This window comes from Protobothrops mucrosquamatus, unplaced genomic scaffold, assembly GCF_001527695.2.
Source record: "Protobothrops mucrosquamatus isolate PMUCROS unplaced genomic scaffold, P.Mucros_1.0 scaffold874, whole genome shotgun sequence".
Lineage (NCBI taxonomy): Eukaryota > Metazoa > Chordata > Lepidosauria > Squamata > Viperidae > Protobothrops > Protobothrops mucrosquamatus.
Genome location: NW_015387128.1, coordinates 1,376,177 through 1,401,653, shown reverse-complemented (window position 1 = coordinate 1,401,653; position 25,477 = coordinate 1,376,177). Strand labels below are relative to the sequence as shown.

At 39.7% G+C, this 25,477-nt stretch overlaps 1 protein-coding gene across 1 annotated transcript in view; it reads right to left on the bottom strand.

Annotated features, from left to right (window-relative positions):
- Positions 1 to 4,083: 4,083 nt before the first annotated feature.
- Positions 4,084 to 25,477, bottom strand: part of SNX30 (sorting nexin family member 30) — a 28,985-nt gene continuing 7,591 nt past the window's right edge. The window contains exons 2-9 of the mRNA XM_015819216.1: positions 16,913 to 17,101; positions 15,607 to 15,717; positions 13,936 to 14,094; positions 13,273 to 13,468; positions 12,689 to 12,888; positions 7,863 to 7,949; positions 6,102 to 6,254; positions 4,084 to 5,010 (exon numbers count right to left, since the gene is read on the bottom strand). Coding sequence (XP_015674702.1) covers positions 4,951 to 5,010; positions 6,102 to 6,254; positions 7,863 to 7,949; positions 12,689 to 12,888; positions 13,273 to 13,468; positions 13,936 to 14,094; positions 15,607 to 15,717; positions 16,913 to 17,101 — 1,155 coding nt within the window. The 3' untranslated portion in view covers positions 4,084 to 4,950. The remainder of the gene's footprint in view (positions 5,011 to 6,101; positions 6,255 to 7,862; positions 7,950 to 12,688; positions 12,889 to 13,272; positions 13,469 to 13,935; positions 14,095 to 15,606; positions 15,718 to 16,912; positions 17,102 to 25,477) is intronic.

The window sequence follows — 25,477 nt, the reverse complement described above, 5'->3', positions numbered from 1 at the left end:
TAGATCACAACCTACTCCTTGGTAAGCTAGAAAAATGTGGAGTAGACAACATTTACCACCAGATGGATCTCTAGTTGGCTGGCAAACTGTACTCAACGAGTAGTCCTCAACGGCACTACATCCACATGGAGAGACGTAATCAGTGAGGTACCACAAGGTTCCGACCTAGGCCCAGTACTCTTCAATATCTTCATCAATAACTTAGACGAGGGAATTGAAGGGAAACTCATCATATTTGCAGATGACACCAAACTGGCAGGAGTATCCAACACCCCAGAAGACAAATTCAGGATTCAAAAAGATCTTGACAAACTTGAACAATGGGCCCTATCCAACAAAATGAGTTTCAATGTGGAAAAAAGCAAAGTTTTACATTTAGGCAGGAAAAATCAAAGGTACAAGTACAGATTGGGCAAGACCTGGCTTAAAAACAGTAACTGTGAGAGGGACCTTGGAGTCCTAGTGGACAATCACTTAACCATGAGCCAGCAGTGTGCAGCAGCAGCCAAAAAAAGCTAATACAATCCTGGGTTGTATAAGAGACATAGAATCAAGATCACGCAAGGTATTAGTACCGCTTTATAAAACTCTAGTAAATCCACACCTGGAATACTGCAGCCAATTTTGGTCACCATATCACAAAAAAGATGTTGAGAGTTTGGAAAAATTTCAGAGAAGAGCAACTAAGATGATCATAGGCCTGGAGACTAAAACATATGCAGGCCTTGGGTTTGGCTAGTTTAAAGAAAAGAAGAAATAGGGGAGATATGACAGCAGTATTCCAGTATTTGAGAGGCTGCCCCAAAGAAGAGGGGGTCATGTTATTCACCAAAGCACCAGAGGGCAGGACAAGAAACAATGGTTGGAAACTGATCAAAGAGAGAAGCAACCTGGAATTAAGGAGAAACTTCCTGACAGTGAGGACAATTAACCAGTGGAATAGCTTGCCCCCAGAAATCATGGGTGCTCCATCACTGGAGATTTTTAAAAAGAGGCTAGACAGTCACTTATCTGAGATGGTATAGGTTCTCCTGCTTGAGCTGGGCGCTGGACTAGAAGACCTTCAAGGTCCCTTCCAGATTCTATTCTATTCTATTCTATTCTATTCTATTCTATTCTATTCTCAAGCCAGCCAAATGATTAATATATAATCAAAATGAAAATGATTTGTATTTTTCACTTTAAATACCTTACTGAAAAATTAAAAGGCATATATAAGTTTTCAAATGTTTGTGTGGTGATCCAAAGTCCTATTTTGGTATACACTTTTGTGAGACTTTCAGGTGTAACATTTTAGCAAAGGGCTCTGTTTTATACAGCTCACCAAGTCTAAATCTGGTACTGGTTAAGTATACAATAATTTTATTTCAAAAGTCTTCATGTGCTGGTTATGGAAGTCAGGTGGTAGCAACTATTGAATGTGTTGGAGAGATTGTCTACTGGGACAGGACCCTGCCTGACAACCAGGTATGCAGATTTGTCCTAATGCAAGCCAACATATAGTCTCAGATGTTACATGTAGTAAAAAAAAAAAAAGGCCATCAGAGTTATGCAGACATAGAGAATGACGTTGATTACAAGAAAAACTTTATATGACATTATCATTTCTTTAGAAAGTAATTCACATGTTTTTTTCTTAGTAATATATTGGTCATTTCTCTAAATTATTATTGAGTTTGCAAGCTGACGCAAAAACAGAAGGTTTGCTTAAAACCCCAGAAGTAAATATGTTCCATCATCTGTTATGTGGTAAGGTACTAATCCCTTGCAAGTTAACAAATCTACTGCCAAGTTTTAATTGCTAATATTTCTTTCATAAAAATATCAGTCTGATCTACAAGCATGCATGTAGGAAACACAGAAGCCATAGCCTGGGTTAGAAAGAATAAATAAGGTCTCAGAAGAAAAAGACCATTTCTCAGCCAGACAGTTATAATTAACAATTATAATAAGCACTTATAATTGATCATCTTGATCAAGATGATCAGTTAGAAAAGAAGTTTTATATCAATGTGGTTATTTGCAGAAATATTAGAAAAATTTCTATATTCGTTATTTATCCAAATAATAAGAATTGTATTAATTCAAGGATGGCAAAAGAGAACATTTGTGGAAGAAGAGAACATGAAGCAAAGCTATTATGTGGACTATAGAATTCTAGAAACTAATTGTTATTGTTTTTTTTAAAGATAAACCCAGACAACACGATGTTTACCAAATATTAAGGTGATTATGTAAAAAAAACAGATTTAAAAAAAACAAAACCATTTTAATGGGAAAAAAATAAGCACTTATAAGTGAATAAGTTGACATTTAAAATACAAACTTTTGGCTATAAATTGAAAAACTTTTATAGCTGCTGAAAAAAGAAAGTTAGTTCTCCCCCTAGTGGTCAAACATCAACATTAGGATTAGTTTGACCTTAGGATAACAAATACAGGGGCTGGCAATTGTGATACATCTGTGAACAATGGGGTGGGGGCAAGGTGGAGTAAGCAGGAGTATTTGCCTTATTTTTGTTTGTCCACTTAGCCCCCAAATTGGCTCCTACTGCATTCATTCAAATGAATGAGCAGGCCACAGCAGAAAGAATACAGCTTATCTATTCTAATTAGAGCAAAATGAAGTAATATGTAAGAAAATCTGCTTATGTAATTTAGAAATACAAGCAGTTGGAGTAAGAGAAGCTGCTAAATTCTAACACTAATGAGTTAAGAAAAAGAAAACACGGCAGGGAGAAGTATGACTTTTTCCCAGATCTGAAAATGAACGGGAGGCAGTTTTCTAAAATAATTAAATTGTGCTACCCAGATACAGGGGAACAACTGCACCTCTTCTCTATGGTGCTTTTGTGGGTGTTGGAACAGACAATTCTCCTTTTTTCCCCTCTTTTACAAACAAGGATTTTATGGCAGTATCTATTATCTGAACCCTAACCCTTTCAATTTGGGGGTTACTGCTTAATCATATACTTATGTAAATCTAATCATCTAAACTTAGAGCAGGTGAAAATTCCTTATCTAAGCAAATATCACATTTGAGATGCACCACCAGAAATGTGCCTGAATTAACATACAAAAACATACATTTTAAGTTATTGATTTTAATTAATTTAGACTCAAGCGTCACAGGTTCTAAAAACTGCCATGATTTCAGAAGTTCATTTCCAGAAATTCTCCTGACACAGATTTTCCATTTTCCTTCAAGTTAACAAGAGATTTAGGCGACTGGTATCCAAACAATTAAAACTTGAGAAAAATATAACTGAAGCTCAAGAATGCTCTTTGTGAATTTTATGTGGCTGGCATTCACTCAACGATCGTAGATAATAAGAACAGAAAAATGCTAGTGTTATAGCTGTTATAGAGCAATGCTGACAAAATTATGTTAGTCTGTTTAGCAATCAGTCATCAAAATGTTTGAAAGTACTTGAAAGCATTATTTAAGCTACTTTTCATTAACACAATGGATTATGTACTATGCAGAACTGTAACTTTTATCAGCCCAACCATGACAGCCAAATTGCTTGAGGACAGGAATTGTAGCCTAACAGGTCTGGAGAACAATACACTGAGGAAGGCAGAAAGTTTTCAGAGATCACAGTCCACATTATCTCGTGCATCTAAAGATGTGATGTAGGTTCTAGTTCACAAATGTTGTACATGAATAAATTCAGATTTAATTCAGTGTGTTGTAGGTTTTTTTTGCTATTGAGCAAGGGTTTTTTTGCTATTGAGCAAAACACTACTTTCAAAGCTTACACTTCCGGGCTTTTATGGCTATTGTATATAAAAAAAATCCAAGGTATTCTTATAAAATAAATGAAGCAAGAAACCTTAGATCAAGGCTCCATTTTGGTTGCACTTCTCCCTTTCAAAGGTACAATGACCACAGAATGCCCCCAAATAAAAAAACAAGAACAAAGACAATATCAGAAGCACTTGAAAAGTTGAGTTGATCCATTTAGTAGGGAAAAGGAGTAGCTTCCCTCCAGATTCCTTAAATGTGTCAATTTATTTCGGAACTGATCAGTAAAAACTGTAGTTATAGTTACTATGTGCTTGTTTAAATACCTTTTACTAATTTATTTTGAAGACGATTCCCACAGTAAAAAGCAAGGTTAGGTGACAACAAGAAGTTTGGCATGAGCTGAGGCATGACATAAAGAGTAGCTTATCACACACATAAACCAAACATTTTGAGAAATCAAGAAGTTACCTGGCTTTTCATTCTTTTTTAAAGAAAAAAAAACAAACAATACTGGATACCAACTTTGGGAATCATATAAGTTTCTTTCCTCTATCATCCCAAAGTTGAAGTCAGAGTGTGCACCATATCCATAGGTTAGATTAGAAACATTTTACAAATATTCTATACATTTCCAATATATTATATGGAGACCATTACAACTTCTGTTTCTACATTAAATTAAATATTTCCCATTCTGCACAAAAAGCTCACATTAAAGAGATGCTACAGAATCCAACAGGTGTCTTACATCAATCATATTCCCTTTCTATATATGAAGGGAAGCAAAATCAGGACGGTGTCAAGATGGAACTCCTGTTGTGTCACAATCAACATACCTTATCCTGACCGATTTGAAAAAAAGGAAGGGCAAGTTGGCACCTTGCATTTAAGAGTCTTTATTTTTATTGTGATTTTAGTGTTCCATTCATCAATTTCATTTAATATAAAGTGGTCCAAGAGAAAAAGTGCTCTTGTTTTAACTTCCATCATCCAAAGTTCACATAGTAAGAATGTTCAAGATGGTTTCGTTAAAAAGTGGCAAAAAATGTACAGTTCAGAATTAGCACACTTGGTGTTTCTCCAGGAGAAAAAAAAATCATCAAGATGTATAGTAAATCTTCACTATAATTAGTGGTAGTGATTCTGAGCATTTGGTCAATGTCCGTGGTTCAGGGAAGAGATTCAGAAAAAAGCTGCAACTTATTTGGTCTCAGTCTTATCTTGCAACAGTGGTATAATAGACTCCCACGCCGTAAGGCACTATTTGAATGAAAGAAACAGATACAACAATTAATTAATAATGTCATTCTAAATCAAATAGTCATAAGGAATGATCTTATAATAATGTCATTTAACGCTTAAGTGGCCTTAAATAATACAATTTGTGGATTAAACAATTTTGTCAATATCTGCATTTCCAATACAACAGCTGCAAAGGCACAATTTTATGATATGATCAATAAAATTGACAATAACCATTTATTCTATTAAATAATAGGTTATTCTACACCTTGTAGATCAGGCATATCAAACTCGTGACGTCACGTGACGTTGCGTGACGTATCGCAACTTTTTCCCCATTGCTGGCAATGGGGTAGGTGCGGTTTTGGTGTGATGTATCCTGCCCGCGGGCTGGCAGTTTACATACCTGTTGTAGATTGTCTTTCTTTATGTGGGATATCTCATATCCTTTCCAAATCTATCACCTTCCAGATGCACTGGAGCTTATATTTTCAAGATTTCCCACCTATCAAAGTTCACATACTTTTGCCACACACTAGATAGATAGGTAGGTGGGTGAATGGGTGGATGTATAACCTTTATTGTCTGGCAGATCTTAATCATTTAATGTACACAAGTGTCTTTTTGACCAGTGTAACTCTGCAAGGTCCTACCCAAAATAGATTTAATGGTGGCCTTACAAATCAAGGCTATTTGTAAGGCCACCATTAAATCTATTTTGGGTAGGACCTTGCAGAGTTACACTGGTCAAAAAGACACTTGTGTACATTAAATGATTAACACTCCCAAATGTGTTAGAAGGACAATTCCCAGAATTTGCAGCCAATCTGGCCCATGATGTGCAAGGTCAACCTATGCTATGGGCCGTCACTTACTGACAAACTACAAATGTAATTTCCTGCTCTATCTGTGTGGACAGGATTCGGCCTCATCAGTGACAGTATAAAACAGCCAAAGCTTTAACAAGATTAGTGCACCCAGGAAAAAAGAGAGAGCAATTCTAAAGCTTATTACATCAGCTTTATACTCAACGGGCATCAGCAAGTTAATCAGTAAAATTACATTCAACTGCTTTCCTGCATTTTCTAGTGGCAAATTTAGAGCATTACCTTCTCGTAATATTGGATGTTTTTATCTGCCATTCCCATCAGCAGCTGCCTAAAATCTTGCCGCTTGTTGTTCTGCCATCTGTCCATGTCAGCCTTCAGGTCGGCATTAAAGCACTCTACCCGGTCTTGACACTTTTCAACATCTGTGGGCATCTGGAAACCAAAAACGAAGCAGTGCTGTGGAAATAGGTTCTGAAAGCTTTTTAGACATAAAAAGATCTCTGACTGAGAAGAATCAGAAATACCTTTCAATTTTTCACAGGTACCTCGATTAATGATTGCTGCAGAGTTCATAAAGTTCCACTTATTCTTGAACATACGTACTCAAGCCATTACTTACTACGATTGCCAGTTATATATAATGGCCAAGTACAAAGTATGAATGAAGATCCTGTATACTAAGGAGCTTTTTATTTCTTACCTATGCAAATAGTAGGACAGTCTAAGTTAAGGATAATGTACCGGACAAGGTATTGGATTTTAACCAAGGCTGCATGGATATAAATTTCTCAGCACAGATCTAAAGTATATTGGATAGCAGGATCCAATCTGGGTCGCTCACCGGGACAAGAGTTTTTGCCTTCTGAGCTTTTGGACCTTTGCTGGAGCCCATTTTCAGGGAATGTCTCCCTAGAAGAGTGTGTGCTGTTCTCTGTGTGGTATTTATAGTGCCTGTTGTAAGTGGCTTTTTAGATGTTGATTGGGGTATGTTGATGGCTGGCTTTTAAGTCCTTTGGGTATATATTATATTGGGTAGCTTTACTGAATTTTTCTTTCAACATGAGATTGTTAAGGGAACAAAATGGAGTTACTCCTGCATGTTGTCCTGGGAGAGATTTTCAAGCTATTGCACACAGAATTTGGTACATTAAATCCAGTGAAATGTACTCCCAAGGCAAGGAGTTAATACTTCCTCCACAAAATAGTACTGATTAAAAAAAAAAAAGCCTGTAGATTCTTGCACAAGAACAAATACAGGCAGTCCTTGACTTACAACAGTTTGTTTAGTGACCATTTGAAATTACAACGGCACTGGAAAATATGACCTACAACCATTTCCCACACTTATGACCACTGCAGCATCCCCATAGTCACGTGATTTACATTCAGATGCTTGACAGTTGGTTCATATTTATGACGGTTGCAGTGTCCCGGAATCATGTGATCCCCTTTTGCGACCTTCTGACAAGCAAAGTCAATGGGGAAGCCAGATTCACTTAACATCTGTGTAACTAATTTAACCACTTCACTGATTCACTTAACAAATGTGGCAAGAAAAGTCGTAAAATGGGGCAAAACTCACTTAACAAATTTCTCACTTAAGAACATAAATTTTAGGCTCAATTGTGATTATAAGGTGAGGACTATCTGTAGCAACAAAGGAAACACACAACAGTTATCAGGAATAAACTGAAGGAAATATGATATTATGTCTGGAAACAAAACCAAGAACTCATCTCATTGTGACTCACAATGCCTCAACTATTTATAGAAGCTACTTCTGTCAGGACACAGTTTTCTAATTAAATCAGATAATACTAATTATAATTAAATAGAGTTGAGATACTATTCTTCATAAGAATTCTTGCTTATTTTCACAAACCTCACCCACATTCTTAGTCTCAGTTCAATAGTGTTGGTATTTAATTGAAACAAGACGCTACTACCCAATGTATAGAAAACGTTATTGGAAACCTTCAGTAAAATAAACTATTGAACAGACTCCTCATTCAATTTAAAAGCTTCTCCCCCAGAGCAAACCTTGGGACGGTCTTCTCTCTTGAGGACCACAGCTTCTAGTTTGGCTTCATATTCTGCTTGAACTTGATCTCTTTTCTTCAACACATTCTAAGAGGGGAGAAGAGAGAAAGAAGTGCTGCAATTAATTAAAGAAATTGTAAAAATCAATAGTCTCTCATTGTACTATAGGTAGTCCTGTAAGTTCATTTAATGACTGTTCAAAGTTACAACACTGGAAAAAAGTGACTTAAGACTGTTTTCACACAACCAGCCCAAAAGGGAACAAAAAGACCCAGGCACACCCCCCCAGCAATCAGCACCCAGATCAGCATAGATTAACTCCAAGGTTAACTTCTGATCAACAATCAAGTAAACAATACCCCAATCAAGAGTCAACAGTAAACAGCCCAACCAAAGAATCTCTAAGACAGTGGTTCTCAACCTTTTTAATGCCGCGACCCCAACCGGTCGTAAGTCGAGGACTAAACCGGTCGTACGTTGAGGACTACCCAACCAGTCGTAAGTCGAGGACTTTCCCTGCCCGGGAGCGCCGCGCATGCATGGTTCCGCCCCCTGCGCCGGCCGAGGCGTAGCTGGCAAGCGGTAGAGACGGAGCAGGCTGACCACCAGCTGGCCCAGCCCAAGGGAGGTAAGGCACCCGCTGGAAAAGGGGAAAAAATGGCGGACAAAAAAAATGGCGGACAGCCTTGCTTGGCGACCCCCGTGAAATGGTCGATCGACCCCAAATGGGGTCCCGACCCACAGGTTGAGAACCACTGCTCTAAGACCACCCCCACCAACACTGACAGGGCAAGTCACCAGAATATAAACTGACAGCAAACCGCGCTCCTTACTAGCACTGATGATGTTACCTAGTTTGGGTATGAAAAGTCTACAAGAAAACAAGCAAGCTTAGAGAGTTGTGAGTCAAAGACTATCTGTACAGGAAAGCTTCATTTTTTCTAGATCTCATTTTCTGCATAATGACGACAAGCACAATACATCTGAAATCACAGTGATTCAGAAAAAATAATGCAGATAATTCTCAACTTACAAGCATTCGTTTAGTGCCCAAAGTTACAATGGTACTAAAAAAAAGTGACTTATGACCTTTTTCATACGACCGTTGCAGCATCCCCGTGGTCACATAATCAAAATTCAGATATTTTTTTTCTTTATAAAAAGCGGGGAGCAGAGGGTTCTTCACAAACTAGCATCTGTCAGCCTCCCCACCAGTTAGGAGTTTTTTAAAACAAAGATCCCCTTATTTGTTATTATTAATAAGTATACAACTCTTTTGCATACATATTTTATTTATTTATTCATCCATGCATCCATATATTATTCCACTCTTATGCCTAGAGTCAGTGCTTCATCACTTCAGCAATATATGAGCAAAAACTACAATCTTCATCACTTAAGTGGACCAAGTCTAAGACTGAAGGTTGACAAAGGACAAAAAATACAGAGAACAGATGCAATATCCACAGCTCAGTCTCCCTCGCCATTTAAGCCTGATGTGTTCAGATCAATGTATAAATAAGGCTTGGTCATATCAACGTTCATACTTCCTCCCATCAGCAATCATTAACAATGTAAATGCCTCAGATTGCCTCAACACATGCATCTTCCGTTTACCCAACCAGGAAAATCACACTGAAATATGGCAGGCAGCTTGTGATGGATGCGTAGCCAGTAAATGCACAAACTCAGGAAATCTATTTCCTTTATTTACATCTATCTTCTTCTTCATTTACATCTCAAAATGTTATTTGGGGGCCTTTTTACAAATATATATTCGGCAAGATGGCTTGCAGAGTTGAAAGAAATCAACTTGAATAGACTGCAATTTAGGCTAAGGATTTTCAGCTATTTGTCATAGTACAGGTGCTCCTCAGCTGACAGCCAAGTAATTGGAACCAGAATTCCCATTAAATTTCCATTGTAAAGAATGACATTATGTGACCACTTCACTTAGTGACCGTAATTCTGGCAGTCCCAGTTGTCACCATCCCAGCCTGGTCCCTCCCAGCCCCAAGCACAGTAAAATAAGGAGCTACATTCTCTTTAGTCCCCCCCCACACCTCTCTCTCCTCCATGTCTGCTCTTTTGGGGCTGGCAGAGGTGACCAAATGGCCAAAGAGTTGGTAAAAAAAATCGAAGCACCCCTGCAGTCACAAAGTCCTGGCAGGCAACCAAGAGCCAGAATTTTGATCAAGTGACCATCGGAGTGCTGCCACAGCCATAAATTCAAAGACCAGACATAACTATCATTTATTCAGTGCCAATGTAACTTTGAACGGTGGCCGAACAAATGGTTAACTGACTATCTCTAAATACGAAAGTCATTCAGGTCAAATTATGTAACCACGTAACCCAGTAGTAGCAGCAGCAGCAGCATGGCAGTGTTCTCATAAGACTTGCTCACTATTTTTTTTTTTTAAATGAAGGTACCATGGGTTGAAAGCCCAAGTCCCCAGCATGCAAAAGATGTGCTGTACTGCTGAACTAGCTCCCTTTTGAAAAAAAAGAAAAACTCTTAGAAGTTAGCTACAAGCTAGCTATTCCTTTTGAGTTGAAATGATGGTAGGAGAAAGCAAGTTGGGTCATTGTTTAACCAAGATGACTAATAAAAACAAAAAAAAATTATATTCTGCCCAAATATGGCTCCTGGGCCATATCCAGTCCTTTGACTGTCCCTATCTGGCCCATGTGAGGTCAATCAGAAATTAGAAAATAAAATGTAAATAAGTGGGGGAGGAAGAAGAAGCTGAGTACACTCCTTTAGTTGGCTGGTGAAAAAAAACTTTTCTGCACTTGCGGCAAAAGAGTGGTGAGGCGAGGCTCCCTCCTCCGTCAACATGAGGTGGCAGCAGAATTAAGTTCAGCCTATTGGTTCAGCCCTCCACAAAATCCCAGTTTCTCATGCAGCCCCTTGGAAAAATGAATCGCCCACCCCTGTATTATGTATTATGTTGCGTTTTATTGCTAAAAAAGATATCAACTTCTTTTTTCTTTTAAAGTTAAGCCGGGAGAGATTGCAGATTTCTCAAACAAAACAGTTGCAAGTTTCTCAAGAGAGATCGGAGACGGCACGAAGGAGCAGCCCTCAGGAGCAAAGGGAGAGAGATGTCAGAGCAGATGATAAACAAACTGGGATAACGTGTATGAAAGGGGATAGGAAGGTAGATATTATAAAACAAGGTGAGACACCTAGATTACAACCACTAAGGGGGAGGAGGATCGATCACAACTCAGTTGAAACATGCAATGGGGCCAGAAGAAAATTGAACGATCCACGCCCCACATCTAGTAAAGAGAGTTGCGTGCATAGAGGTGGGGGAATGGAGATGATTACCATCAGTAAGGGAGTTGAAGGGACCCTTCCCAGCCCCAGAGTCAATGATGGAGGTATACGCAGTGGAGTATGGAGAGGAGATGGGAAAGAACCACACGCTGACGAAAGAGATACACTCGGAGTGCAAAAGCACGGCCAGCTGGGACCGGTTACGTGATCTCGAAGCCGGATGCAGGCAATTAGAGATCGTATGTAAGCTTCTCCCAGGGACTGCCTTTTTTAAACCCTGACGATGTCGGGAGCACCTGACGAAAGCTAGGTTTGATTTATTAAATATTTTCTATTTATTCTCTTGGTGATCATTATTTATTGGTTTTTTATAGTATGGATATACCCAAGAGTCGGATTTTTAAGGGATTTTAAGAGAAAAAACACATTATACATTGCAAAAGTCCTATGTCACATGTGAACCACTGTTGGCCAAAACTGAGAGATACCACATGGGATAGATATGCTAGATCTTTGTGGGGGATTAGTGGGTAATAATCCTCTGTCTTCATCTGCAGTCTGTTGACAAACTATCAGTCTCTCCCTACCCAATCTTTAGCATGACTGGCGCTGAACTATTCCAGGATTTGAAGAATAAAACCATAAATTACATTCCAGGCTCAAAGTTTCAAATAACCCTGCTTAACTATTTATTTATTTATTTATTTATTTATTTAATTTAATTTATATGCCGCCCTTCTCCCGGCGGGACTCAGGGCGGCGCACAACATATTTAAAACCAAAACATGTATACAATCCCCCCCTTAAAACCGAATTAAACCAAATTTTAATGTTGTGTCTTCCAAATTCCTAAAAAACCCAGTATAAAATCCACCCTAGGTCAGGNAGGTAAGGAGATCCGGAATTATCCGAATCTCGGGGGGTAGTTCATTCCAGAGGGTAGGGGCACCCACAGAGAAGGCCCTCCCCCTGGGGGTCGCCAGCCGACACTGCTTGGCCGACGGCACCCTGAGGAGACCCACTCTGTGGGAGCGTACCGGTCTGTGGGAAGGAATCTGCGGCAGAAGGCGGTCTCGGAGGTAACCAGGTCCTATGCCATGGAGCGCTTTAAAGGTGGTAACTAACCGGGTCCTATGCCATGGAGCGCTTTAAAGGTGGTAACTAACACCTTAAAGCGCACCCGGAAGGCCACTGGCAACCAGTGCACTAAACTGAGAGCAAATCACATTAAGTAATAGAAAAAAGGAAATTTGCTCTAGAAAAGAACATATTTCTGAAAATAGCTCTGACGGTGGAAATTGTTATTAATCAAAAGCCAGTTTACATCTACGCCAGCAATAAAAGTTTGCATTCATTGTTCCGTCAGTTTGTATTCTGGAGGCAGAAACACGTAAATTTCAAGGATGCTAAAGTGGAGTTTTTTAATTAAGACATGTAAAATTTCAAGTGATGGGTCAAAGAGTTACCTTTCCTTTAAAGAAAGCATTTGGAGTGCTATTCAAGGCACGTACAGACATCTATCTTGCAATCCGCACATTACCTTCATGGAATCTGAATATAGGATATATTCTCGTAAAACAGGCAGAAAGTCTTCAGTCATATCTTCGCTCAATTCCTCAAGGGCTGTGCAACAGTTTCCAATGCAGGCTGATACTCCTTCAAGAGGTTCAGACACCTCTGTTTCTAGTGCACTCCAGGTTGAATAAACAGGACCATATTCTCGTAGTTCCACTAAATATTCTGCAGCAGATAAAAACGAGGGACAGAAGATTCTGTGTTTCAAGGTTATGAGACCTTTTTTTTTTTTTAAAAAAAAAAAATCAAATTCAATTTTGAGAGGAAATGTTCACATTTAGCAAGAAGTTGAGCAAATCAGAAACTATTCACACTTGGGAAAACTTTGGAGAAAAACAGTATCATAAGAAGCAAAATAAGGAGAAGAAATACATAGGAATTTAGCAATTTAACAACTATGCCCAACGTGTCTTTCCAAAATCTTTTTGCACAGCTCCTTATGCAGCATAACAAATTTACATCCAAGAGAGGATGAATGCATGCATCTTTCACAATTTGTTTCTTGAAAACAAATTGTGAGTTACAAGGGAACCCATAAGTCCTACTTACCCACTTCCTCTTTGATTATCCGCTGTGCTATTCTATCAATAGTTCCTAGCTTCAGAGAAAACGTGTCTAGATAGTCACCCATGGCAGCAAACTCCAACGGTCGACTTCTTAATTTGTAGCTTCCTGTGACATATTTTACCGATTCTCCCATCTTAGTAAGCAAAGCCATTCCTTGTTTTTTGTAAGCATTAAGATCCTGGTATTGACAGAATGGTTAATAAATTTACAGCTCTGCTCAAAATATTCACCCTTATAGAACTATCTGATCAAGAAACAGTCATGTTCATCCCACTGAATTTGTTATAGTTAAACTGTGGACCATATGGGTGATTTTAAAAAGTAGAAAATCCTTCGCAATACCTAAGTGACTATTTTTAAAGCAATGAAGACATCAAAGTGAAGTAACTGAAGAAAAGAAGGCTGTTCTTGGCTACAACTGAAAAATTCAGTTGTGTTTATTTTATTGTTCTCTAACCACTACGAGCTCTATACATAAAAGACAATGCCCAACACCTACCAGAATCTAAAGCTAGCATTTAACAAAATGAATTAAAGAAAGGTGTATTTATGTTGCTGCGAGGAAATGTTCATATTCTAAGGACTTGCACCTCTAATTACAAGTTTTGAAAATCAGAAATTCTGTGTGGATTCAAATTCACTTACTTTGGCTGTAAGAAATACATGAAAATGTTCATTGAAAGAAAGTACTGGATGGTCCGCAATCCTTTTTAAGAATTTATCCAAGGCCTTTCTCCTCGTCTCAACAAATTCTTCTGAAAAACGGTCAACAACACCTTTGACTACAAATTTTTCTGGAAGAGGCTGGGGAGGGGAGGAAGAAAGTTACAGGAAACAAAATTCATAGGGATGGGTGTGTGTGTGTATGCATGCATATATGTATATGCACACATGTGCTTGTGTGTGTGCAGTAATTTTTTGCATTACTATCTAGATAATTGTGGAGGAATTAAAATCTACCTTGGAACCTGACATTTCTCCTTGATGTTCAGGATACACCTGTTCTGGTAGCAGAATCAGTTTTTCCCTCGGTCCCAACCCAGAATGAGTCAGAGGCGTTGCATTTTCTTTGGATTTGCCTGAACTCAAGACTCTCAGGCCAGTTAACCAGGCAATACTTCCTTCCCACAGCCCGCCTTGTCCTTCTGTTTTATCTCAAAGACATCTGGCTGTTTTAAGAACACTTTATTCCCTGCAGAGCACTAAGAGAAGTTGTGACTCAGTCATCATGGCCCGCTGTTAGTTGCCAGCTTATCACTGCAATCTCGGAGTTAACAATAAAAATATAGTTAAGACTGCACTGCTAACACCGTAAGATCACGTCAACTGCAAATTATTTTCCATTTCTGAATATTAACATTGAGGTTTATGAGGGCAACCATTTTGCCACTAGTACTCCCCAAACATGCATTTTAAATCTCACAGTGGTGGCAATTTTCAGTCACCTTCAGGTTGTTAATGTCAGGGAGTAGAAGATGAATTAAAATTCATGTTTAAAATCCCAAAGATCCCAGGAGACAAAGTCAATCTAATAGACTAACCCACTTTAAAAAAAAGAAAGTGCTATTAGATAACATGATTTGAAAGTGAGCATGTAAAATCAAATACAGGTAGTCCTTGACTTACAACCACAATTGAGTCTGTTGCCAAGTGAGAAAGTTGTTAAGTAAAATTTTCCCAATTTTACAACCTTTCTTGCCACAGTTGTTAAGTGAATCACTGCAGTTGTCAAGTTAGTGACATGGTTGTTAAGTGAATCTGGTTTCCCCACTGTCAGAAGGTCGTAAGGGGTGATCAGATGACCCTGGGACCCTGCAATCGTCATAAATGTGAGTCAGTGGCTAAGCATCTGAATTTTGAACATATGACCAAGGGGATGCGGCAATGGTGATAAGGGTGAAAAACGTTCATAAGTCACTTTTTCAGTGCCATTGAAACATCTAACAGTCACTAAACAAATAGTTATAAGTGGAGGACTACCTGTAGTACATCAACAACAAGCAAAGACTTGTTACGCTATTTATTCATAAAAACGTGCAGTTTCAAGAAGTCCAGTGGGATTCTGGAATTTAAATCTAAACCAATTATTAGAAAGCTATAAATCAAATTTTATAAAATTAAAACTCTGACTCATAACTTAGTTCAACAGAAAATGTTCAGTGTAGAATTGACATCTTGATATATCCTGAATCCATTTTTTCCTCCATTCAGTTGTGCCCAATTCTCAGGGACAGTATGGACGAATAATAATGGGAAATGAACACTGTTGTTGTTTTAAGAAAAATTGTGTGCTGGTGACTCTGACTTACTACCTACAGGAATGAGATGAGTTGGCTGAGATTCCTCCAGTTTATTCCTGAGCCAATCAAAATCCTGGTATCTTCGGCGCATTGAATACTCTGGCAAGTCAAACTCAGCTCGAGTAGTCTGGAACAAAAGAACAAACATCAAAAGTGGTAAGAGAACAAGAAGGTCTAGTGCATGAAAGTTAATGTTCTGCACCTCTTAAATAAAATACATTCTTTCTGAACGCTGCAAAGTTCGTGTTTAATTCCTTTTGCAAACTGTGCAGCATTTCACAAGCTGAGTCACTCAACCAATTGAAGAAAACAAAACAAATTCTGAATCTTCCCTTCTCAGGCAACTTACAGAGATACAGCGTTGTGATAGTTTTCAGGTTGTGCGTGGAATAATGTGTGATGGTCCTACTATCATATGCACAAAAGACAGAAGAAAAAGGTCTTCGGAGAGAAAAGTTTGAATTTTGGCAAGAGCAAATTTGTGGGCAAAGATTATTTACATTTATGCAATGTATCTCTACAACATTTATGCAAAATTCTACCCGTCTGATTTTAAAAGGAATTTCTTTCTATAACAAATCCAAAATCAAGTTGTTGTCTCATCTATAGCTACAAGCCACGCATATATGTCTTTTTCGAGTTAAGCTCAGCTCCTGGTGGTTGCACACACATACTTATGTCATTTCCTTGGATGTGATACAAAAGTGTTTTCATCTAGGATAGTGTTTTATTTTACTTTTCATATAGCCACAGTTCTCAAATTTCCAGAAGGAAAAATCCTCAAAGAATGCCAAGAACATAATACGGTTGTGTCCATGCAAACCATTTTACTTTTACCTGAATAATCTTACTTCCTTTTCCTTTTCCCATCCCTTTTTTCCTTCAATGTCCTATTTTTTTTTAAGACTATAAGCACAGGGGAAGGTACCGTGGTCTCCAATGGGTTGGGGCCAAGATTTTCATTCTTATTTGAAACTGGGTAGGCTGTAGAAGCCTTTCCAATATTGATGTTCAAAACATGCAACTAACACCAATTAGAAATGGAAAGTATTTTAGATCTTAACCAAGCGAAGGAAACAAAATGTACTGCAAGGGGCTCTTGCCTGCTCCCAATAGGCAGATTATTTTAGTTTCTTCTACAAGAAGAAAGCAATCAATTCTGACTTGACAATTTGACAAATACTCTTAGAACAAGAGGAAACAAACTTTTAGAATGCATGGGAATCCAACTGTTACTAAGCATTTCAAGAAGCTCGAAATAGAGTAAAGTTGTTTTTAATAAAAAAATAAGATTCTGAACAGAGCAACTTATCTTGTGGTACCTTAGTTGTGACGCGGTAAGTGATGTAAGTCTCCATCGTACAGACATGCTTTTTGGGATCATCAACAGTGACAAAGAGGTCCCTCATCTCCCCGTCCAAGTCATCATCCAGCTGTAGTCTATTAAGAAGCGAGGAGGAAGAGGCTGGACTAGAAGTATCTACCGGAGTACCATTGGGCAAACTGAGATCCTGGAGGAAGACACAAAAATCAGGTGTGGGAAAGAGACACAAAAACCAGTTCCTGAGGTTCAGCCACAGAGATGAACCAGCACAGAGATCCACACATTGGATCCTAATGGATATTCATTTGTAGAGAATATTAGTAGAATCTTATAATAATATTTAGTATTGTTAAGTTTTTATATAGACCAGTGGTTCTCAACCTTTTTAATGCCGTGACCCCAACCGGTTGTAAGTCGAGGACTAAACCGGTCGTAAGTTGAGGACTACCCAACCAGTCGTAAGTTGAGGACTTTCCCTGCCCGGGAGCGCCGCGCATGCGTGGTTCCGCCCCCTGCGCCGGCCGAGGCGTAGCTGGCAAGCGGCAGAGACGGAGCAGGCCGACCACCAGCTGGCCCAGCTCAAGGGAGGTAAGGCACCCGCCGGAAAAGGGGAAAAAAATGGCGAACAAAAAAATGGCGGACAAAAAAAATGGCGGACAGCCTTGCTTGGCGACCCCCGTGAAATGGTCGATTGACCCCAAATGGGGTCCCGACCCACAGGTTGAGAACCACTGATATAGACCTTCAAGTGTTCAATGCTTTATGTTATCTTGTGATTCTTATCTCAGTGTAGGCAACCATTATCTTTACTAGTAGCAGAATGAGGCCGATTCTTTTCCAAATCCACTGTTCTCTCTTCCTAATCCAAAAAGTCAACTTTCAAATCTTACCAAAGGATCGTTTGCTAGTTTCCTCCATTCTGTTCTGCCAGATACATATGTGCTTATTTATATTTTGTTCCTCTAGTCCAGAGGCAGCACTCAGAGCCCTCTCTGTGGGCATGCGTGCCATGCCCCAGAGATGGCGAGGGACTGGCCCCCGCCACCCTGGCCCCGCCCACCCAGTCTGCCATGACCACCGCAGCCACGCCCACCCAGCACCTGGTAATAAATAAGTGGGTTTGGGGTTGCAATTTGGGCACTGGGTCTCTAAAAGGTTCGCCATCACTGCTCTAGTCTTTAAGATAAGAGTTCAATTACTAATGCCAATACTTCCCTAATAACTTTAGTGAAATGGATTACAGCCAAAACCTTCAGCTAAGGAATTTCCTTCTAAGCCAATTTATTCTACCTTCTCCAACTCCTCCAGAAGAAGCAGGAAGGGCTCTTTCTGCAGCTGTCTCTGTAAAAGAGGATGGTTGCCTTCTGGCTAAGAATTATTTTTCTTCCTGCTTCCAGCATTTGGGGATCCTCCTCATGTTCAGTTCTAGACCTCTGGAAATTCTGAGATTTGTAAATCAACCCCAAAAAACAGCACCACTGGATTAAGAAAGGAATATTTGTGATCTTCTGCAGGGATATGCAAAATTCACCAGTTCAGGAAAAGAGATTTTTCCATAGAATTCTGGAATGTTTCATTCCCCCTCTAGACCATGCTGAGCCTCCTTTGGATACCATTTTAAAGGCACTTCAATGACTTCCAAAAATTAATCCTTTTAAGTCTGAACCATACCCACAACAGCATGGTGGAAGAGGTTTGGCATGGTCCAAAGAGGAAATGGAACGTTCTGTTCTCAAACTCATGAGCTTTTTACCACCGTGGTCTTTGATTCTCTTTGTTTTTCTTGCAACAATTTAAAAATTATCTTTTCATTTCAGAAAACACTGTCTGTACATAAAGGTAAAAATAAGTGATGCTTAACACTCCTGTCATTTTCATAAACTCAAACCACGTAGCTTTTCTGGCAGTGATATACATTAGTGGTTTACCACTGTTTTCTTCTGTGATATTTTTTCCACTTTCCAATTTAGCCTACAGCCCTGGCATTTTTAAAAGGACCTGTGGAGTACTTAACGCACAAACATTTTTTTTTGTTTTGTTTTTCCACCTTCCAGTGCAAACTGCAGAATTGCATACGGATTAAAAATATGAAATGAAAAGCAAAGACAATTCTTCAGTTTTGTTGCTTCTTTACTAAATAAATTGAAAGTAAATCTTATTCATCAGAAATTAGATGTTATTGTCAATTTTGCATAATTGTCAGTTTTTAAAACAACAGAGGCTCAGGGCTGCAGATGAGATAAAGCAAACAATCGGCAGGAAAGAGTTCCTATCCCATCATAATACTTACAGTCTGTTTATATTACAAAGAAGATGAAATCCAGATACTGCAGTATATATAAAGTATATCCTAAATGTTTATATTGAACTCATTGTCCAAATACTACTGTACAAAATTGTTGCTATAGAAAAAGCATCAACTGGCTTACAAGAATTTCAAGATCTGCAGAATGACAAAAGCTAAGACGACTTCAAGACGAAAGTAGCTACTCATGAATTAAGATTGACTTCAAAAGGGAAAGGGCTCCTCATGAATTAAGAGCAATATACGAAATACTGCCTAAATCAGTGGTTCTCAACCTTTTTAATGCTGCGACCCCAACCGGTCGTAAGTCGAGGACTAAACTGATCGTAAGTCGAGGACTAAACAGGTCGTAAGTCGAGGACTACCCAGCTGGTCGAAAGTCGAGGACTTTCCCTGCCCGGGAGTGCCGCGCATGCGTGGTTCCGCCTCCTGCGCTGGCCGAGGCGTAGCTGGCAAGCGGCAGAGATGGAGCAGGCCGACCACCAGCTGGCCCAGCCCAAGGGAGGTAAGGCACCCGCCGGAAAAGGGGGAAAAAATGGCGGACAAAAAAAATGGCGGATAAAAAAATGGCAGACAGCCTTGCTTGGCGACCCCCATGAAATGGTCGATTGACCCCAAATGGGGTCCCGACCCACAGGTTGAGAACCACTGGCCTAAATAGAGCTAAGGCTGTTAGAAGCACTAACTATAAGGAAGTGGTCCCCAACCTTTGCTTGGTGGTCCAGCTGGGGGGAAGGGGGGACAGGAGAACTGGGCCGCATGAGCTGTAAAGGTTGGGGCAGCTCGACTTGTGCAAGTTGAGCTGCGTGTACAAGCATGCTGGCCCACCGCTCATGCAAGTTGAGTTTCCACCACTCACGCAGCCCAGTTCCAAATAGGCCACAGACCAGCAATGGGCCACAGCCTGGGCGTTGGGGACCCCTGCTGTAAGGTATGGATTTCAATGGTAGCCAAATGAGAATTAAGTGTTTGTGATAGGAATGAAATCTTGGCGATTTCTTGGAAAAGAGTACGGTAATATGGAAACAAACATCTCTGAAGATGATGTGGAATGTGTCACCTGAATAAGAGTATTCCCTACTGCAATATGCATTATAAGGCTGATTTTTCTTTCAGAATTTTTTCCCTGGCTCTTTGGAATAATATCTTTTGTTAATAAAAATACTCTCTTCCTTAGGTAATAATATTACTGATGTTTTAGACAGTTACATTGAAGCAACCTTTTCTATTTTGTCAGTTGTTTCCCGAACTGCTTTAAGTTACTTATGCAAACCATATTTTTGTCTTGCCACATAAAAAGCAGGTATCTAATCTGGTTAATACACGTTCCATATAGGTAAAGAAAAGTTAAAAGAGACTGAAGACCTATGTACAGGCAAAGGAAAGATCTTCTAGATCAGTGGTTCTCAACCTTTTTAATGCCGCAACCCCAACCGGTCGAGGACTAAGTCGAGGACTAAACCGGTTGTAAGTCGAGGACTAAACCGGTTGTAGTCGAGGACTACCCAACCGGTCGTAAGTCGAGGACTTTCCCTGCCCGGGAGCGCCGTGCATGCGTGGTTCCGGCCCCTGCGCCGGCCGAGGCGTAGCTGGCAAGCGGCAGAGACGGAGCAGGCCAACCACCAGCTGGCCCAGCCCAAGGGAGGTAAGGCACCCGCCGGAAAAGGGGAAAAAAATGGCGGACAAAAAAATGGCGGACAGCCTTGCTTGGCGACCCCCATGAAATGGTCGATCGACCCCAAATGGGGTCCCGACCCACAGGTTGAGAACCACTGTTCTAGATGGACTGATTTCTTCCATGCTAGCTGATCTGTTGATTCTGTTAAGGAAGGTTACCAAAGGAAGAGAATTGCCAATGAAAGAAAGACTAGAAACAATTCTGGTCTTCTTGTTATACTGAGGTCCTGACACACGACTATTCAAGAGCATTAATGTGCTTATGCCCCACCTGACTTAATACTTTTAGAATCTTCTAGGCGTGGTGTCGCAGTGGTTAGAATGCAGTACTGCAGGCTAATTCTTCTGACTGCCGACTGCCAGCAGTTCAATCCTCACCGGGGCTCAAGGTTGACTCAGACTTCCGTCCTTCCGAGGTTCGGTAAAATAAGGACCTAGACTGCACTCATCTACAAGGAGAAAGCCTTGGAAATGAAAGTAACTAAATTTTACCAGAATGGGGTCACTGATAAAGGAAAATTAAGTCCCGAGTATTCATTGGCTCCAGTTTCCAAGATACAGTTTCAGGTCAAAATTGCATCAAAATAATTCAAAATTATGAGGGGGATGTGCGATTATGCTCTATAACTTTTCTACAAAATGTGATACAGCAATGAGAATGGTGCCACACCAATCATTATAAATTTATCTTTTTATTGATACCACTAGCATGACTTTCCATTCATTTAATGGTTTTTCATGTAACGTTTTCATGCTTTTTCACTCTGCAAGAGGTTCCACTGTTGTAATCTGGAGCCCTGTAGCTCTGCCTTACTCTTAGGCAATTCCAAACCCCTGACCAGGTCATTTGGTTCACTCTCTGAAATTAGAAGTGGTTCAAGAGGAAAATACGGTGGGCTAAAGTTTGGGTCCACTGACATAAACGGCTCCAGATCAGTTGCATCCTGCTCATCGTCTTTATCACCATCTGAGAGTAGGATTCTGGTGGATCTGGAATTGGCAAATCCTCACCATGGGGTACAGGACACCATGCAAATGGAATGTCTGGATATTCCACTGTCCACTTCTCCTTTCTTGAGATCCCTTTTGCAAATTGGGGGAACCATGCAAAAATAGCAGTCGCTACTATGATTGGTGGGTTCCCTCCACACCATTGGGACTGTGAAAGGCACAGACTTTTTCTTCTTGCTTAGCCAATGATGCAGATAAGTTGCACATGTAATGTAACAATAATGAGGGACCTAACTCTTGTCCTGATCCCCTATTTTGCATCCAAAATATAGGTGGTATGCCTTTTTTTTTACCACGGCAGTCATACTGCACTTTTGAGATGCAAATATAACCTCAGCACAACTGAAGCAAAAGATACCTGCATTGTTTACACAGATTTGAGGCATCTTGGCTTCATACAACTGTTCCTTGGAAATGTTAGGCAATGATACTTTCACAAGCCACCAGATGTAACTATATGATGTGTAGAACTGACTAAGACAAATGTGCCTTGCAATAAAAGAACAATAAATTACTGTTAGGTAATAAGCTTTAGTTTCAAAGTGAAGATAAATTTATACACTTCCATGTGGTACCATTTTCACTGTTCTACCATACTTTGTCGAGAAGTTACGAGACATCATGATCATTAGACACCTGTCTCCCTTGTAGGCAAATATATTTATTTATTGTGGAATATATTTATTGTGAAATATCTTGAAAACCTTAGCCAACCAGCACCTTGACTACCTGTTTTCTAATTCATCTGATCAAAATATGTAAGAATTAGCACATTTTATCTTGGAGGTCAATAATTTCCCAAAATTTGTAGACCAGTGTGGTTGGGGGCCATATGCTGACTGTGTAAACCGCTTAGAAAGGGCTGTAAAGCACTGTGAAGCCGTATATAAGTCTAAGTGCTATTGCTATTGCTACTTAAAGAATAAATGTTAGTGTGCTATGAAAGAAACCACCAATTTCACTCTTGACATACACATCTTTACACATACAAAGAATGTCCCAAAAATCATGAATGACTGATTGGCTTCTGCATTTAAGCAATCAGAATACTTTTGGCATCACAATTCCCAAAATTATGTTCAGTTTTCAGCTTCCCATCACATTTGAATTGCAACTACAAATACGCTTGTTTTTATGTAACTCCTGCACGCATTCTCCAGTATCTTTCCCCCAAAACACACATAGACTTTTTTTTTCCTGCCTCATTTCTACATTATATAAATTACCAGAGAGGTTATTTGGTTTGTTGAACAATGTAGCTCATTTCTCAAGAAACAGCAGAAACTATGAGGCAATGCAATCTTCTTTGGAATAAGGACCTTTTATTAATAAGAAAGATTGTGATGCCATGTCTATTTCCTGCATCATTCCATTTAATCAGTGTGACACATTCTGTTACTTTACAATGTCTAGCATCTTTGTGCTTGGTATATTGTACAGTATTTCTTATACATCAAGAAACATCTCAACCCTAAATATGAGATGGTCTTTACTTGCACATCTAACTTCAGGCTTTATGCTAAGTAACTACTGTTAGAATCTACTATCAAAGGGCAGTTTCCTCTCAGTGGATTTTGTCTTCAAGCAGAATGCCATATATGCACCAGATGCGAACACCCCTTCCCCAGCTTGGTAATGCATCCAAGAAAATGACGTTTTCCATCTTCATGGAAAAGAAGCCATCTTTCTTTTCCTCCACCGAAGTGGAAAAGAGCAATGTCATTTTTCCACTTCAGGCCAAAATCAACCTCTGTAGCCACTCCTTTCTCTTCTGCAAGGAGAACATCCAGAGAAAATCCCAGCAGTACCTTGCTGCAATCCTTGAAAAAGTTCAGTGGGAAATTAGATCAAGTCTCCTTTTTCCTCAAAGAAGATGGGAAAGAACAAAAGAGGGATAATAACTTTCTCTCTGAATGACATTTTAAGGACGTGGGGTATTGAATTTCCAAGCACCACATTCCTATCTGAAGTCCTATTTGTTCAGGTGTTATTTCATAACATTGCTAATTCTGTGCCAGCGGCTACAGATATACAAATAAACCAGCAAAGCTGGATGCTTCTGAAGTACTGAGAGCGAACCTATGACATGCAGGTCAAAGGTGACGTGCCACATTTTGAGTGACACGCCAGCATTCATCAACACCTGGCAACAACTATTCTCCCCGAATTACCCCCCAAAATGAACAAAAACGCAAGAAGTATGTGACCCTGCACCCAAGCAGAGCTTAAAATGGATTCTCGCCATCTGTGTCAGCATGCGATTCTGTCATCTTCAGAATTGTGATTGGTGGTGACCCAAAAGGGTAACTTTCAAAATGTGATAGGAATGTGGCAACCGCACAGTTCAGTTGTCTTCCAAATGCTGCACAACAGGGTGATGGTTTGCACTCATTTTCAGGGTGCAAGCACACTGGATAGCTGCAACCACAGCCTCCAAAATGAATGCATTATCAGTGATCGCGTGAAATCAACTTTTGCATTCATGTGAACAAGAGGATTGTTGAACTATAAATGACTACCTAAAGAATTGTTTCTCTTTTATTCAGGAGGAGGGGTGGGTGACACACCAGCAGAGTCAAGTTAGAGGTTTTCTGAATTGTTGACACACTGAACCCAAACGGTTCGCCAACGCTGTTTGGTTTTGCTTAACCTTTAATTATGCTTTAACACCCAATGATTTAAAGAGCCCAATTAATCCACCGCTCTCTTCCTTAAACAGAAAGACTGCACGCAACTAAAAACTACAGTTGCTAAATAAAACCTCACCAGAAGCTACAACTTAGCCAAATATCATCTTGACAGAGGCGTATTTGTGGGAGAAGCAGAAGTTGATAACTCTGAGAGAAAGAGAACATCCCAACCAGGCAGTTGCAAATGATCCTGAGTCACCGGAGGAAGAAATAGCATCACAAACTTCCTTTTCTCTCATCTCTGCAAGAGAGGTTATGCTAAATGAACATTTGCCAATCTGGACAGATTTTTATGTCCACTTTGCAGTATGTTTATAATCTTACGTGTCAGTTATGGTACTGTATGATTTATTGAAGTTATGCAAGCTTTCCATTTTCCTCAAGATTGGATCAGCTTGAGAAATACCCAAGACATTTATACTTCTATACATGCCAGCATGAGCAAAATGTCCTTCTGTTCTATATTGGAATTTGATTATGGGTTTTCTAAATTTGAACCCCTGCTGCTGCATTGGCCCAGCAATATCCGAAGATAAAGACATCAAGTTGTCTAGTTTAATGTCTAGTTTAATGAAGAGAAGGACGAGGGGGGACATGATAGCAGTGTTCCAATATCTCAGGGGCTGCCACAAAGAAGAGGGAGTCAAGCTATTTTCCAAAGCACCTGAAGGCAGGACAAGAAGCAACGGATGGAAACTAACCAAGGAGAGAAGCAACCTAGAACTAAGGAGAAACTTCCTGACAGTTAGAACAATTAACCAGTGGAACAACCTGCCTCCAGAAGCGGTGAATGCTCCAACACTGGAAGTTTTTAAGAAGAAACTGGACAGCCATTTGTCCGAAATGGTATAGGGTTTTCTGCCTGAGCAGGGGGTTGGAC